This window comes from Nothoprocta perdicaria, unplaced genomic scaffold, assembly GCF_003342845.1.
Source record: "Nothoprocta perdicaria isolate Ctin4 unplaced genomic scaffold, notPer1 scaffold_38, whole genome shotgun sequence".
Taxonomy (NCBI): Eukaryota; Metazoa; Chordata; class Aves; order Tinamiformes; family Tinamidae; genus Nothoprocta; species Nothoprocta perdicaria.
The window spans coordinates 3,696,028-3,713,125 of NW_020455621.1; the positions used below are offsets into that span (position 1 = coordinate 3,696,028).

Here is a 17,098-nt window from a genome sequence, read left to right on the forward strand (position 1 = left end):
AACTCATACAGAAGTATTTACAGATATAATCAAATGCAGAAACTACATATCACAACAACGTTGCTTACAGAAGCAGCTTACAGAAGCTTAAGAAAGCTGTGAAAGCAAGTGAGAGCTGAAGAGGTCTCCCTCCGTCTCACTCATTTTTTTCAAGTTTAATAGGTAAGCACCATAGATAGCTTTGTTTCACAACAAAGTGCCTATAGTGTCCACAGCAGCTTCAACTCATAACCATGCAGAATAGAAGTAGGAAGTTGGTAAAACATAGCAGCTGCTGAACATGAGGTTTATGTAATTCATATAGCTCATAAAACACAGCAGATGGAAGGCCTGGAACTGACCTTAGGAATGCAACATGCTTAMGGTCTGAAATGCATTAGCAAGAACAGCTGTAAACCAGCAGACAGTAGCAGCTGAAACTACACAGGTACAAACAAGTCTTCGCTTCTGGAGAATAGCAAGTGTTTCCTATTTAAGAAACTACTTTAATGGCAACACAAGCAGAAGAATACACTTCCAGAAGAGTTCTTTCCACACTAAAGTCTTCAGCTTTGTTTAGAGCTCTGCATTTGTCTCCCAATGCTTATTTACTGCTGTATCTTCAGCAATGAAATTCTACTAGTGTGCATCTATGTAAAAAACAAGTAGCTTCACAGAACGAGGACTAAGACAAGCCCAGACAAGGAACTACGGAAACTATTACTGAGCTCAAGGGTCAGAATGGCGATGTACCACATTCAGTCACTCTGATGTTCTCTCCCACACCATAAAGCATCGCCTCCATTAAAAAAAAATAAAATAAAATTGATGATGCTTTGGTAAAACTTGCCCAGCAGATKTGAGCAGAGTTCCACAAAGACTTGTTACACTGCAGGGAGATAAGAAARTGGAAGAGAACGGCCCAAATATCTCCCCCACTGAAATCTGCCTAATCTATTCCTCAAAGCTGATGACAGCTCAAAATTGGATGGCTAGCAATCTTTAAACACTTTCTACGGTTTAATGTAATCCTGGCCTGAAGTAAGACACAGCATTCAAGAGCAGCATGTTCCTAAGGTAATGGTGACAGTCCTGGAGACTGCAGTCTTCTCTGCTTACACAAGTGTGAGCAGACCACTGAAGCAGGTGTCTGCAGTACTGCGTTTTGTGACTAATAACAAATATGTAAAGTGTTTCTGTAGCTGTCATACACAGATACACTTTGACTGCCTCAGAAATGAAGACAAGAGAAGCACATATAAGAGACCACATTTGTGTACTTGTAAGAATTAAACTTTGGGTTCAGGAGGAGAAGGACATTTACTGGGAGATGGATCATTCTGCAGCAACTAGGTCAATAATTAGGATATCACTACTTGCACCAAGGAAACAGAATTCTTGTGTCTACCTTACACAGCCTTAATCTCACGCAGTCAGCCAACCAGCTTGGAGCGGGGATGCAAAGGCTACTCACGTGATCGTGCTGATAYTCCATCTGGCAGACGGACGCCCGCCGATCACAGCCCGGCACGGCAATGAGGGGCCGGCACACGTTTATGTAGTACTTCTTGCGCTCGCCTGGTCTCGAGTTGTCCATAGCATACCAGTTCTCACCTCTCCTTTCTGATTTTGCTAAGCTGAGTGGGAGAAAGTTCCATACTAAGAACACACACACTCCAAGCAACTTTTCCCTCCCCATTTAAGTGTTGCAGTTAAGAACCTCCCAGAAAGCGAAGAAAGAAGGGAGTTAAAATAATGTTTTTATATATTTTATGTMTATGTATTTTTTWAAAAAAGAAAAACCCAAAAATGTCAGTCAATATTTTACAAGACATAYCAGTTTGTTACAGAGAAATATTCTTTCAATTGCAGGAGAGCRGCAGTTAAGATGTTACCAAAGATGACGTTTCTAGCGTTGTTTGTGCAGCAGACCTCAGCAAGCAMTAAGCAGCTGGCCACCCCAGCCACTAGTGAGAACACGGCTAGAAGAGCCAAACCCACAGTTAAGAGTCACATGGTGCTTTCATACCTTGACAAATCATACTGGTCCATGGTGTTGGGATCAGTCACAACACATTCCAGAGGTATTTCAGGACAGGCATACTCAGTGTACCATCTGAAGTTGTAAGTATAGTTATCTTCTACCTAAAAAAAAGACCACAATAGTTCAGTGTGGCTTGTAGAAACTATGCTGTGAAGCAAGGCTACTCAATTGTAWTAAGCTTATGTCTTCCCTTGGCTTTGGGATACACTTTCTCAGACTGATTTGTGTAGTTCTGTCTTATTATTAATAGATGTTTCCCTGCTGTGTGGCCAAGTCTCCTAATAACAGTAGCAACGTAAGTGCTGTTTGCCACATTACAGGAGCTACTGCTTGTACTATTGCAGCCAAAAAGCATTTTGCTTTTGTTTTGTTTCCCAGACAGAAATATAGAGACTCAAAAGTAATGGTAGCTTTGCAATCCAGAGGTTAAAAATAGTGAAGTAGGAGCCTGGATCCAGGTCAACAGCTTACTGCTCAGTGAGCAAGATAAGCTTTACAGCTGCAACAAGAAGCAGTCACAAGTAGAAGCATTTTCATTAGCAATCTGCATCAGAGATACCGTTTTTGTTTTTCCATCCGTGAATCTCTGTTGCACCGAATTAGGCATGGAGAGCCTCTCCTTTCAGACAGAACACCTCCCCGACTTCATTTAGAACTGCCTACCTGATACTCAGGTTGACCTTTTCCAGCCTCATGGTCACACAGGAAAGTTATAAGGGTAGCACGTTGTGTTTTCTTCTCATCATTGTATGCTGTACCATTTCTGTAGGTCAGCTGAATCAGCCCATCATAATAGGTCAGTTTGGAACTAGGCAGTCCCAAACTCCAAGACTGATCAGTACTAAAGGGAGAGAAGAAAAAAAGAGTGGGCTTGGAGACAGAACAGAATTCAAATTAAGTTCTCTTCAGACATCTTACACCCTGCACATCTACAGAAATACTGTAATTAGACAAGAGGATTAGACAAGAGGATACCCAGACATAAGCAACTACAGTAAAGTGCTGCCAAAAGAAAGCTTAAGACGTTCAGGTGTCCTTTGAAAGAGAGGATAAAGGAATGTGTTTCTTGCTTGGATATTCAAAACACTAACTCCATATTCCAAAACAAGACAGCAACACCACATTCCCATTCTCTAGAACAGAATTCAAACTGCAGACATTCCACTCTGAGCTCAAATTATTTTCATCCAAATACAGGAAAACAGTGAAGCTCTATATAAATCTTCCCATTCAAGAAAGAAAACTGTCTTCACATGCTGTTACTTCTACACATATCCATATGCAGTCTGGGAGAGGTTCTACTCTGATTTAATGCTGGTTCTGTCACACCTACCCTGACCACTCACCTGGGAGCACTTTTAAGGTCAGCAGTGACCTCTCCCTACCTAGAGAAGTTAATTCTAAGTAAACTGAAGTAGCAGCTGCACATGTTTACATTGTGCCACACCTCTGGCAAGAGGTTTTCAGGTCAGCCTGTTATGTTGTACAAACACCATCACAAACAGTAGCGTTACTGAATCTCCTATCAACTAAAGCAGTACTGCAGAGTGAGACTGTGCCCACACAGCATTTCTAACAACAGAGACATGGTTCAACACAAGCTCTACGATCGTTTCCTCCACCTCTTCCAGGCTAGCCTGGGCAGCCGTGCTTCTAAGCCAATATACTGCCTGGGAAATCCAATTGACCTTGAATTAGAGCTGTGGGTTGGCTCGATATAGCTACAAAGGTTAATTCATAGCTTAAGGCACCTACAGCCAACACAACGGGTAGCAATGGACACTTTTGTTAAAGCCCAAGAGCAAGTTGTAAGCTAAATCACACAGGTGTATACTTAGCTTGAAACAGCTGACAGCACAATTAGTATACCACCACATAATTACTTTACATGCAGATTACCTGGTTCTATTACAGGTAGCACAGTGTTTTATGGCCAAGTTGCTCGGTGCTACACAGACAACACTTCATGCAACAGGAGTTCTTCTGTTACAGACAACAGAGCTATTACTCACCCCTGCATTACTTGGCAGGCTGCTGATGTGGTGTGACACAGCTCTTCTGGCACACTSCCACAGATGTTTATATAGAACAAGTATCCAGTAGCATTAACCACATAGAATCCATCATTCTTGGTCAGCGGTGATAAGTCAAAAGAGAAGCCTAATCAGTAAGGAATAAAGCTTTATTCAGTACAAAGTTCATCAGATCTGCCTTTTCCTCACCATCTCACAGATCCTGATTTACTAGTCACACAGATAGCTGACCTTCCCTTTGGGTAAGTTCCCCTTYATGCAATTGTATTTTCCATAAATACTGCAGCTTGGACATAATGAGAACATATGTTCTCACAGAAAGATTTACTATAGTCAGGAATGAGCTACATCCATTCTGTCTGCACATCCGCAGCACATTAATATTAAGCTCATGCTACTCTGATCTTTCGTATGTGTGGATAAGCACGTCATTTAGACACAGCAGATTTATACTTATGCCAAACTTGCTTTATTTCTTGCACCTCAGGATGGCTCAGTGCTATAGCACAAGCTCTGCTCTTCAAAACATCTTTCAACTTAACCAACACAAATACATACCTGCTTGAGAATCAGAGACTTGACAATTTTCTCCTTCGGTTTTAGACAGGACACACGCAGCAGCAGTATACCAGTCAAAGGCATATGAACATGCACTCTCAGAAATTAAGATAGGAGCACTTTCTAGATCACCTGGTAAATAAGAGCAAAGTCTTGAATCATATACAGCATAACCAAACTACCAGCAAAATAATGAATTAAGCCTAGAGCACAGAACCCTGCCTGCCTCCTGCATCAGGTGTCAAAATTAACCATTAAAACACATCTTCACAATAAAGATCAATTTTTTTCTTCACATTAAAAAGCACACTTCACCTCCCCAGGGTAAGAAAAGTTTATTCAGGGATTAATTGCTCAGTCCCTCCCCAGCACTCAAAGAGTAAGTACTGTAACACTCAAACCTGGTGTTTTGCTATAAAGCAACATCTTTATCAATAACTAGTGCACAACCTGATCCTACTAGCTAGCACGCTCAGGATTGTGCTCCCTCAGGGGCAGGTAGAACAACTCAGGGAGAAGTATTTCTCTGAGAGATAGTTAAACTTGTAGACTATTACATAGAAGAGTAACACAAACAATATTTATAGTCTTTTTAAATGTGTTTTATAAGCAAGATACACTTATTGTAAAAGGGCAAAGTATCTGGTCTCAATTAAGACAGAGGTCTGCTCTGTAAAGACTATTTTTATGGCTTGCAAAGGCTTTATAACTTCCACATATTTATGGAACTTTAAGCACTTGGACATATCTTCACCTTCAGAGTTTGAGACACTCATGATTTTTGTATAAAAAGRTAAGACAGAGGTAAACACCTGCAATGGCATTGCTATTACCCTAGTAAGCAGTACAAAGAAATAAAAGATGAAGACATCTAATACAGTATTTATGCCTGGGGCATATTGCATATCCAGCTTTAACTGACTCAGAGAACAAAACGYCGATATTCTCACCTGGTCTGCACACAAGTGTGATGACAGTTTTGATTTTTTTGTTATTGCCACAGGTGTCACCATTTAAATAGGTAAGTTGAATATTTTCTCCAACYTTTTTAGGAGAAGAAGCATAAGTTCCAAGATTCTTGCTCACATTTTGTTTATCTGCAAAGAGATTAAAACACACCGCTTTTGTTGTTATAAATTTCATTTCTTTCCAGAGAAACACTATCTATCTGACCAAAAGACACAGAAATATCATATCCTTCCAAGTTTGTTTTGAACCTCTCAAACTGTGCTACAGAGCCAGAAGCAGAGTGCATAACATTCTTTAGTTAGAAAAGGCCACKTAAATCATTTCTTCTGAGCTCTCTGTGAGCATGAGGGAAACATGCTCATTAACTGCTCTTTCCTGAGTGCCTTCAGTTATTCAAGTGCAGTAGCATTCCATTTACAGGGGGAGTGGCAACCTTCAGAGAAAAAAAATGTAGTATGAGACTCACCTACAGCACAAACAGCAGCAACATCTGAACAGCTGGAAGCTCCTCCTTTCCTCAGCACTTTATGGCAGACATTGATGTAATAATGATTCCTTCCCACCTCTGAAAGGCTACTGTCCACAGCTTCCCAATTCTGGGCAAACTCTGAAATACAAACAGTCATTAAGAATAAGRTGCCTTGTTTAATCAGTCCAGCCTCTCCACTCCAAAACACCTTTTATCACATTAAAAACTAAAAAATTACCCCCGATTTAAAATAGCTGAAGATGACAGGAATCAAGGTACTCATGGACACTGCTGCTTTCAAAAGGCAGTCACTTTTGAGAAAAGGGAACTGAATGGAAAACCAACGCAGCAAAAGCTGAGTAGTGTTCAATTCAGGAATAGTAATGGGCAATGGAGATGCATGCCAATTCGGGGCACAAGTAACAAATCAAGTTCATACTGCCATACCTGAACTGCGTATCAGAGGTGATAAGTCATAATGTTTTCTCCCATCAGCAACTCTGCAAAGGAGATCTTCTTCCTCTTTACACGCATATTTTGTATCCCAAGTGAAAAAATAGGTGCAGTCCACTTCACCAGCAAATACTGGAGATCCTTTACCATCGTTACCTTAACATTAAAAATAGATACTTAGACATTAGGTTTCCAACAACGGAAGTCTTAYTAGGAGGACGGGTGGGGGAAGAAGAGGAAATATAATAAAAATAATATACAATAAGCAAGGAAGTCAGCAAACCAAATGCTTTATCTTTACTGTAGGYTAAGAAAGCAGGTTCTTTCAGGGTTTAGAATTAGTTTTTAGAATGGCAGTATTACCACACAGAACAAAACAACCTTGCCAGCTACAAAATTAGTGCTTACTCTAAAAAAAWATTTCTTGTGGCTCAAAGCATGCATTCTGTAACTGTGGCATGCAAAACATGCATWCTGTTGCATGTATAGTCTATTAATTTAATAAAAGCACATGAATCAAACTGAGCACAGCCAGCAGCTTGTTACACTCACCTGCTGTTTCATTGCACTCAAAGTTTATGACAGTCATCCTCTGAAAGCCAGAACTACATGCATCCCCATTTGGATAAATTAAAGTGAGATCCCCATCAGAATATCTGAGTAAAAAGTCAGTTTCAGATAGGAAAAAAAAAATGGGATTAAACACAATCAYGCAATGTTCTCCATTTAAAAGAAGCCATATTCTTGACTACTAAATATTTGATTCCCTGTCAGAGAAAAAGAAACTCATGTTTCAGTGTTAATACTGACATTTTTACTGCAAAAGAAATCCACTGATTTTTCTCTGGTGATTTTGCATGAATTTGTATACAGTTTCAGTGTTCTACAGCTCTCCCAGCTGTGGTGAAACACCTCTTCCTTGGAGCTTATCACATTGCTATTTTGGTAGCTAGAAGAATTCATACTCCCTGGAAGACAGTTCCCACAAGTCTATATCRTGCTCACAGACAGAATAAAAGGTCATGTTTGTGTGAATCTCCGCTTTGAAATCTCATATAAACTAGYGTCCCAAAACACCACTTGGAATCTTCAAATTCTTAAAACCAAGAAGTCCTCTTAAACCTTGCATTTGCTTACTGCATGCTCTTGCAAAGGCAGTGAAAGTGTCCTCCTCTTGCTGAGGGCAGAACCTCTAAAATATCCAACCTGATGACCTGTTGCCTTAACCCAAGGCAGGCARGGGACAGCACAACACAGTCTGCAACCCACCAACTCACTTTGCTCCTTCAYCTGCTGATGCTACCCTGGCACACTTAATTATTTTCAACTAAATACAGAGCAAAACCTTTTTTGGTATATTGTTTGGTATATTTGGTATGGTATATTGCTAACATAAGGGCACCTAGCTAGGAAGCAGAGACAGCCATTCAAATAACTAAGAGAAAGAATTGGAAAGAATTGTTCACATACCTTAGGGTTTGATTCTCAAATCTTCCTGCTACTTTAYGCTGGTTAGTTGAAGGTTTTACTTGGCAAGAAGAAATAAAACCTGTGCTGTCCTTGCAGTTACCTGCAGTAGTTTGCCCACATATATTCAAGTAATAGTAATACTCCTTGTCATCATCTTTGGCTAAATATGGTGTTACATATCCTGAATGAGGAAGAAAGTAACTATTTAAAACACAACAAAACACATAAAAAAAGCTACYGCACAGACTATTTCTCCAGTCTCCAAACATGGAGCAGAGAATCTTGCTAGTAACAACATCCCATTCACAGAAAAATTCAGGAGTTTACCTGAAGGTAGAGTAAGTGGTCTCAAGTCTATGGAGATATCGTGCTGTTCATTAGTGAGAAGACAGTTCCTACTCTCCAGATAATCCCTGTGACAGGCATACTCAGTAACCCACTCAATTTCATATCGGCAATTTGTTTTTGCTGTGAGTTTGGGCCCTGCACTCTGATATGGAAGTAAACAGAATTAAAATCACAGGTAAGTACAGCAACTTCTATTTAAAACAGTCTTCAGAGCAATACAGTTACAATGCAGTTAGAGCCAATAATGACTGCCTGTAAATTGCTTAGGAGCTGCAAACGGGGTCTCTGGCTTTCAGAACTCGGTTGAGAAGAGAATGAGCACCTGGTGAGGCCACATCTGGAGACCGTGTCCAGTTCTGGGCTCCCCAGTACAAGAGGGATGGGGAACTGCTGGAGAGAGTCCAGCGCAGGGTTAAGAGGATGATCAGAGGCCTGGAACATCTGCCCTGTGAGCAAAGGCTGAGAGAGCTGGGTCTGTTCAGCCTGGAGAAGAGGAGGCTGAGGGGGGACCTGATCAGTGTCTATAAATACCTCAAGGAAGGGAGGGAGGAGGAGGGGGCGGACTCTTTTCAGTGGTGGCCAGTGATAGGACTAGAGGAAATKGCTTCAAACTGAAGCATCGGAAGTTCCACAGGAACTTAAGGAAGCATTTCTTCACTGTGAGGGTGACAAAGCACTGGAACAGGCTGCCCAGAGAGGTTGTGGAGTCTCCTTCTTTGGAGATCTTTAAAACCCRCTTGGATGCAGCCCTGTGCCACGTGCTCTAGGTGACCCTGCGTGAGCAGGGGGGTTGGACTCGATGACCTCTGAGGTCCCTTCCAACCTTSGGCATTCTATGATTCTATGATTCTATGATTCTTGGCAATGAGGCAAACAACTGGCAATCTACACAGAGGTGGAACCAGAAGCATTACCAAAAGACTACCAGGACTAAGTCCTTTTCCTGAACATGTGAGCTAAAGCAGAAACACTGGAGCCCAAATTGCTGAGCACAGCACTGCCTTTCAGATGAGTCCAAAGAAGGGAATGGAGATCAAGTATTCTCTAAAGGCAGGCAAGCTGCTCATACACTGCCCATTTCAGTAACTTGGATTCCCTCAGTCTAAATCGGGACTGAGAAACATGCTTGAAAATTCCTTAGTCAACACTTGCCAGATGTCTTCTGTAAGGCAATATTTTTTGAATCTCCATAAAAAAAAGCAACACTATTTTTTTTCCCCCCCAACTTTCAAGCAAAGAATTTAGGCACTCACGTCGTTTCATACATCCGTGTTTCCCCCCCATTAACTAAAACAGCAGGCAGACACACAGTCTTTTTCCCAAGACCAGATTTATAAAAAACAACTTGCAGGCAACATCTTAAGCGTGCCTAGCCTTACTAGTGTTAGAAAAGTGCTTATCAGCAAGCCAAGACCAATGCTGAGGATGAAACACTGTCCTAAATCCTGTCCTATTCTCAGAGAAAAACCTTCAGTCTACAAAAGGACAACCAAATTCACCAAAACAGGAGAAAAATATCAGAAGAGCATTTTAGTCAAGTTCTTAATTCCTAAGGTTTTTTTTTTTAAAAAAATCATTTTAATTCCTAAACCTATTTCTTAAGAGTAATTTATATTAAAAATCCCACACTCTTCACAACCTGCAAAACAGAATGTGCCTATGTTCCCTTCACTCCTTTAAAGAAAAAAATAATGTACAAAGAAGTTAGATACCAATTATTTAACACAAACTAAAACAGCAAAGTTACCTCTTCTCCCCTCTTTGATGGGCAAACAAAAGTGATGGTCACTGCTGGGTTATGGCCAAGGCAGAAGTCTGGCCTCTCTTCATCACTGTATATTCTCTCATAACTCAGTACCAGCCTGGAAACAGAAAATGACAAACCAGCAACATATTAAGACATATGCATGGTAGAGAAGGATATGTTTTAGAGGAACATCTGCCTTTTATCATATACCCAGGCAGAATACACTAAAGTGGCCTCCACTCTGAAATTTACTATTAAGGTGGTCTTTATTCCTACGATGAACTAAAAGGTTAAAAAAAATCCCAGCAAAATGACTTACTACAGCAGGCTCTTGCTTCCCATTTAAGACAATACTCAATGCCTTAACTCAGATGGTGGGAGCCTGGCTGATAGTTATGAAAACATTCTAGCTTTATTCTCAGATTGTTGCTGAGCAGATACAATAGTCTTGCAACTTTCTGAAAGCACTCATGTTTTACTACTTTCCTAAGGTTTACCACCTGCACATTTATAATCYTTCTATCCTGCTCGCAGAAATGACTGCAGGAAAACATCATTAATCAGGACAGGAGGCATGAAACAATATAACTGTGTCAGGATGACGTGGCAAGGCGACGGAGGAGAAAACAAGACAACCTCAGTGCAATTTCCAAGCATTACCATTCTAACAAACAAGAATCTAACAAACAAGTCTGCAATTTGCARAAGGGTGTCAGCCTTGCTTCAGGTTAGTCACATCTCTCACCTGATGGCTTCTCCATACCACAGGAYGCCAATACAAACATTTCACTCTCTTCCCAGACAGCCCTAAGCTGGTTCATTACACACAAATAATTCTGTTCCAGTAACCCTAACAGGGACAAGACAGTCTAAGGGCAGCTATTTCTTATACAGTATGATTTGAATTTTCATATGAGAACGTGGTTATGTTTCCTCATATTTAACCTTCCACTTCAGTATAGAATTCTTCAGCCACTTGGTTCAGGTTGGCGGGTGGGGTGAGAGAGGAGAGGTAGAAAGTGCTCTGTAGGACATCAACAATTTTACTTGTAAACTGGAAAAGAAAAAAGCTATCACTGAAAATCTGTTACCTCCGTTGTTAGCTTGGCTTATTYTGACTTTTTCTTCTACTAAAGTCTGAGCGGGAAAAAAAAAAGTACTACGAAAGTCAACAGTTTATTAGTGATCCCTAAATCTATGGTAAGTAGGCTCATAGTACCTAATGATCAAAGACAATCATTTTGACCCCAAATCACATGGGGTGCCTTTCTTTCATACTACACTTCTTGCACAAGAGACAGCATCAAAAAAGTTTCTGCTAGTTCCAGTTCCACACCCTCAGAAATAGCCAACCTTGCTTACTTATATTTGTTAAATTAAGAAGTCATCAATGCAAAGATACAGACAGGCAACATCTGGACCTGTTCTAAACTTGAGGTACCCCTAGGCGGCAGATTGAGCCAAAGGCAGCAAGTAAACTCAGAYAGTCAAGTGAATTTTTCCTTCAGGCCCTCAGATAGTAGGCAGAGGAAAGGCAGAGAAAGAAAGACAGAGAACACCAATCAGCCCCAGCTTTTGAGATTTTCTGCAACTCTACAGAATCTCCCACAGTGAAGAAAACTTGATCTGTTATGGAAGAGGATGCCCCCAAAACTCCTCTCTGCTGGTGTTCCATGAAACTATTCCTGGCCAACCCTACAATACTGAAAACATATTGATGGTAGCAATGAGTCATCTGGAAGCTAGACACTTTATCCAGCCTAGACAACTGAGAAGGGCTCACAGAAGCATAATCAGATGAACGAAGTACCTGTCTTTGTTATGAAGTTCCAGTTGTTCCTGAGGACGACCAACATCATAGGCACGACCTTGGCGTAACAAGCAAGCAGCACTGCCAGCAGGACAGCTGCTCGTCTCTTCACTTGAACGTCCTGTTACGGAATAGAGAAAACAATGCCGAGTTTCTAAGCCCTGCATGAAGTAGATGCTTCATCTGTGGACTCGCTTTCCATCCACTGATTTACCCTTTCCTAAAAACACCTTTAAAAATCGAGCTAAACTATAATGTGAAGCTGTCAAGAAAACTACTGAAAGTAGTTTTCTTGTACTTGTAACTTTTGCCCTGGTTTGGGTTTCAATTTTATTCTTTCACAACACTGAAGCACCTGCCACTAGTTTCCAGTTGGTAGAGTAGTATTTGGATGTGTAAGGCTCCTATACCTTTTGGAAGTGTTCTATTTTTTTTTCCACAGCATTGAAATGGTTCCTCATAATGGTTTATMAAATTCAAAGGTTCATATAAAATTCAAAGTTTCCAGTGACAATTTTCAGACGAATGAGATTTAAGAATTCTGCTTAGCAGGCCTACTACTAAAACTAGAACTATTCAGCTGCTGAAGGGGAAGAAAAATGCAGATCTAACTGCCCAGCAGAAAAAAAATCAGTGTAAGTATACAGTGAAAATAGCTGTGACAGTAAGTTTTAAATTAGCAATTTTACTAATCCAACTCCCAAATGACTGCAAAGTGCTAGCTAGGCACTGTTACTCACCCAAGTACCTACATACTTTTAGACATGTCTCAAGAAATGCAACTAAAACAACCTGGACTAGAACTTGGAGCAAGAAGCTCAAAACACAAGATGTGCTAAGGAGGTTGTCTTAGGCTGCAAGCAAACAAGCTGCAGGAGCAGGACAAGCAAAGCTCTTCCTCTCATTTCTGTTTAAAACAACTTCCCTTACAGACCTTATCCATCTAGAAGAGGAATATATCTAAACAGCTCAGTAGTTGCAGCTGGCTCCACAGAAAGCAGGTTTTAAAACAGATGTAGATTTAAATAACAGTGTAAGTCCTAAAATACAAGTTTAAGTCTGACAAAATCAATTAATGCACAAGGAAACAGCCATTCTACTATAAATTTACACTCTATCAGACAATACAAGCAGGTGTTCACACCTAAGTCCCTGCAGAGGTTTATAAACAAGGAATCATCATCAGAATCATCCACCAAATAACTTCCTGAAATTTTGATCAGAGGATTCAAGTCATGTTTCTTCAAATCTTCATCAAACACATAGCAAGGCACCTAAAACATAAAAAGGTTACATGCAATCCATGCTATGTAAGTAGGGAGAAACTACAAGTAGGCATATATAAAAAACAAACTAACACTTGGAAAAGGGTTTTGCTTCTGCAAGCTAAAGTACTTGCAGACAAACTTAAAGAAAAAAAGKTTAACATGTTGGTCAAAGTGAGCTACCCGAAGTTAACATGTTCTGCTTTAGTTTTTTTTACAGGACTCTTACAATAAATAACCATACAGACCATAAAAAGGCTTTAAAGAGTCACTTAAAATTTTCAGCAAGTTCATACATGATTATCAAGAAGCCAGACCTAGATCAGTTGTTTAGATTTGTTTAGGGTTGAGGGGAGTTAGACTAAAATTGCTATATGTGCACAGCGTAGCTTTTTATATATATATATATAGAGAGAGAGAGTATATAGATTACCTCTTTCACAGGCTTAAACAAGTCTCTCTTACAAGCTACAAAGGTCCTCCATTCAAAATAGTGCACGCACTCTGTTGCTGTTACAAGTTCAGGAGTACCCTATTTAAAGAAAGGAAATAAATCAGTATTTGAAGCATAGACTTCGGTATTATTTTATAGACAGCAAAAAGTTCACTTATGAGACTAAGACAGTTCTGAACATCACAGAGAAAGGGCACTGTTTCTTAACAGTCCCTGCTATTAACAGCCAATTTGTTATTTTCTAATAACTCTGTTGATAAACTCAGGAACATGGAGGCTGCCAAATCCTTCTGACTCTGCCTATGCAAGCTCCCAAATTAACAAGCTCCAATCCTAATATGCAGTAATTTTACTGCATCCTTTAGAAGCACTCACTGTTCCAAACTGGTATTGGCAGAAGCACAGTCACGTCTAGTCACTGGGAAGTATCAACACAAAAGCACATAAACCGATGAACAAGCCAATGCATGACTTCCAATTCCTTATCTTTCATCCTACAAGGGAGGTATTACTTATTTTCTAGCTAGCAATCACTTTATTATGCAGAAAGGCTCTCTCAAATGTACTTACTTTTATAGGCAAGAAATGCTTACATTAAACTAGCAGGGACTTCAAGAAAGGTGTTCTACCATGGCTTAGGGCTTGGTGCTCAGCCAAACTTATAGAAAAACAACCTAATTTTTTTCCACCCACCGGATTTTTTCCCCAGCACTACCTTAGCTACAAGTACCTTAGCCTACTTACTCAAATCTACTCCCTCCCTACACTCAGTGCTGTCCCAAAAGGAAGGGTTGTAAGCGACCTGTTCCAGACACCATTACAAAATCCTTTTGCTAAGTCACATGAACAGGTGTTTAGAAACCACACTAAGAGAAGTTTTAAGAGTGGTTATGACCTTGTTACAGCCACAATTGAGCAAGAAGTTTTAATTCTAASAAGTGATCTGTTGAAATAGTATCTGAAGCATTTACATTTCTCCTGCACTATTATCGTGCATTTGAATCACCTAGATTTCCAGGAGAGGCCATATAATAAGGTTATCAGTGCCAACAGGAGCACTAATTGAATATTTACCACTTTAATACCACAGTCCAATATTCTGTACAGACAAGGATCAGTTTACTAATTTTGTGCATCTGTAAAATATTTGGGAGGTAGAACTTCCAAAGCATATGGAGACACAAGTAAACTCACATACACTCTAGGAACTTTGCAGGAGCCTCAGTTCATATTTTAGGAAGATACCCACAAATGATTACTCTGGAGTTTGACTGCTCARCAATAAAAATCTAAAGCTTACTAASGGARGTAGTCATGTTCAACACTGTTTTATTAAGCAGCCATTTTAGGTCCACAGTTTGGTACCAGCCAGCATCTAACAAGAGCTTTCATRGTTAAAATACTCATAGTACAGAGAAATGAGTTGGCTCTGTACTACACTTAAAATATCAGTACTATTCCTCTCTTAAAAGAAAAAAAACAGAAGAACATCTGATCAGATTTAAATTGCAGATTTGTAACTTTTTTCTAGCTTGATTACATTTTGAAAGCCAAATTTGACTGATTTTGGTACTAAACTTGATACTAAAACATAACTGCCTCTTCCTTCAGTTAGAAAGCTTTGCAATTAGCACATCCATTAGGACAGTAAGTCTCTCTAAAAAGTGCGAGCTGCTTTAATTGAAGATAAGAACAAGTGATTTACTCTTACCAGTGTCTTCCCACACAGGAAGTTAATGTTGCTTTGAATTTGGTGCTGACTCCCTTGCTGCAAGCAGTCATGTGTAGTACTGAATTCCAGAAGACTTTTAGAAGCTTTTTGCAAGCCCAAGTCACCTAGAATTTAATAAAAGATAAAAGATGTCATAATACAGGACTTTTAGAGATGCTAGACACATGGAGACATTAAATTGAAGTACTGAAGAGCACAAGGGATTCCGGTCTAGTACAAGACAGTTTTTAACCAGAACAAGATGGAACACTGTCCTTGCAGTTTGTTATCTGGAAGCCCAGATCCAAATTAAGATAGGGTTTGATATCTCTAATCCAACTTCTGCTTCTACTATCTCAAAGCTTTCAAGCAAACGCTTAGGAAGGTGGACAGCAGGCACATCCATGAGCAAGCCACTATGCCAGGGCCACGGTCTAAAGGACTCCTCTGCAGAAAACCCTTATCAATCAGCTACAAGGAGCAGAGGTCACTCCTTCCTGCCACCAGGTTCAAGCAGCACACAGGCTATCAGAGCTTAGCCCTGCCTCGAGGTGACACCGTGGCACATCCACGGCCAGGATTACCCGTGGAGMCACCCAAGGCAGACCCTGCTGCAGCGGGCGGCCCCCCTGCACCACACACAGCAGCACCAGCCTCCGCACACCAGGGCTGGCAGCAGCTCCCATCCCTTCAGCTTCCCAGCACTGCCCTTATCAAACGGCTGCCTTCAAGCCTTGGGTTTTCCAGCTTACAGATAGAGGGTTGTAGAGTTTTTCCTCTACAAATAGAGGGGCTACAACCTAGCTCCCAGAGAGCAAGGTATCTAGAGATTACATCACTGACTGAAAGCGGCTAGCAAGGTATTCTCTTTTCTTCACTAAGAGATCAGGAGAGAGGGAGGCTGTCAAACAAAAACACCCAATGTAACCCTTCAGCAAAGAGYTGCATACAGTAACAACATGTGCCCATGATTTAAAAAACCTCTCTGTTTTTAAAGGTATACAATTTTAAGCCTCAGYCTAGCAAGGAGCTTGTGGCAGCACCACCTGAGGTCTTAAGTTAGAACACCAATTCTGGTGTTCCTCTCAACTCAACTTTTTTCTTTTTTTTTTTAAACATTCCTCTAAAAGGTTTGTGAGTCAACTCCAATACACTCAAAGTGACATTCAAGAAAAATCAGAGCTAGTAAATTTTGGTTATTCCAGGTCAATGTGCACACTCACCTCCTCCTTGTATGCTTAAAACTAGTTTAGGGGCTTGCTAAGAAATTTTAGCAACATTATTTTAGTGGCACATGGCTCTTCCTATCCTTGCCCATGGCAAGAAGCGCCACAAACTATCTTCTCAGGCTAGTTCTGAAATGAGATTCAGCAGAACATCCAGCTCCCTCTCCACAGGGCAGTCAAGTTTCTTCATGACTTTAGAAGAGATGCAATTCTTCCTATATGGAAGACTCCACAAATTACATAGCATAGTTCAGACAAGTTAGCTTCAATACTTTGTTGTATGCAGTTGTACTAAGGGACTATGAAAAGCACTGTCTACAACACCARTCTACTCATTTAGGTTTTCATCTTTTCAGCTGTTCAGAAGATGAAAAGCAATCACAAAACATCCCATCAGTTTCCAAAAGAAGGGAGTGTTTAGATGGCAACAGTCCCTTCATAAACAGCCCTTCTGCTATGGTTGGACAAAAAAACATGTTTTACCACTCCAGGTAACAGTTTACAGCAGTATTTCAGCTTTAATTACAGCACCAGTCCAAGAAAAAAAAAAAAAAAAAAAAAA

The 17,098-nt window shown here is 40.4% G+C and overlaps 1 protein-coding gene across 1 annotated transcript in view; it reads right to left on the minus strand.

Moving 5' to 3' along the window:
- IGF2R (insulin like growth factor 2 receptor) overlaps positions 1 to 17,098 on the minus strand; it is a 46,250-nt gene that overhangs the window by 25,646 nt on the left and 3,506 nt on the right. The window contains exons 3-18 of the mRNA XM_026044725.1: positions 15,311 to 15,435; positions 13,579 to 13,677; positions 13,025 to 13,154; positions 11,881 to 12,001; positions 10,071 to 10,185; positions 8,303 to 8,465; positions 7,976 to 8,156; positions 7,058 to 7,161; positions 6,500 to 6,661; positions 6,050 to 6,190; positions 5,565 to 5,711; positions 4,615 to 4,746; positions 4,036 to 4,183; positions 2,687 to 2,864; positions 2,009 to 2,124; positions 1,454 to 1,616 (exon numbers count right to left, since the gene is read on the minus strand). Coding sequence (XP_025900510.1) covers positions 1,454 to 1,616; positions 2,009 to 2,124; positions 2,687 to 2,864; positions 4,036 to 4,183; positions 4,615 to 4,746; positions 5,565 to 5,711; positions 6,050 to 6,190; positions 6,500 to 6,661; positions 7,058 to 7,161; positions 7,976 to 8,156; positions 8,303 to 8,465; positions 10,071 to 10,185; positions 11,881 to 12,001; positions 13,025 to 13,154; positions 13,579 to 13,677; positions 15,311 to 15,435 — 2,225 coding nt within the window. The remainder of the gene's footprint in view (positions 1 to 1,453; positions 1,617 to 2,008; positions 2,125 to 2,686; positions 2,865 to 4,035; positions 4,184 to 4,614; positions 4,747 to 5,564; positions 5,712 to 6,049; positions 6,191 to 6,499; positions 6,662 to 7,057; positions 7,162 to 7,975; positions 8,157 to 8,302; positions 8,466 to 10,070; positions 10,186 to 11,880; positions 12,002 to 13,024; positions 13,155 to 13,578; positions 13,678 to 15,310; positions 15,436 to 17,098) is intronic.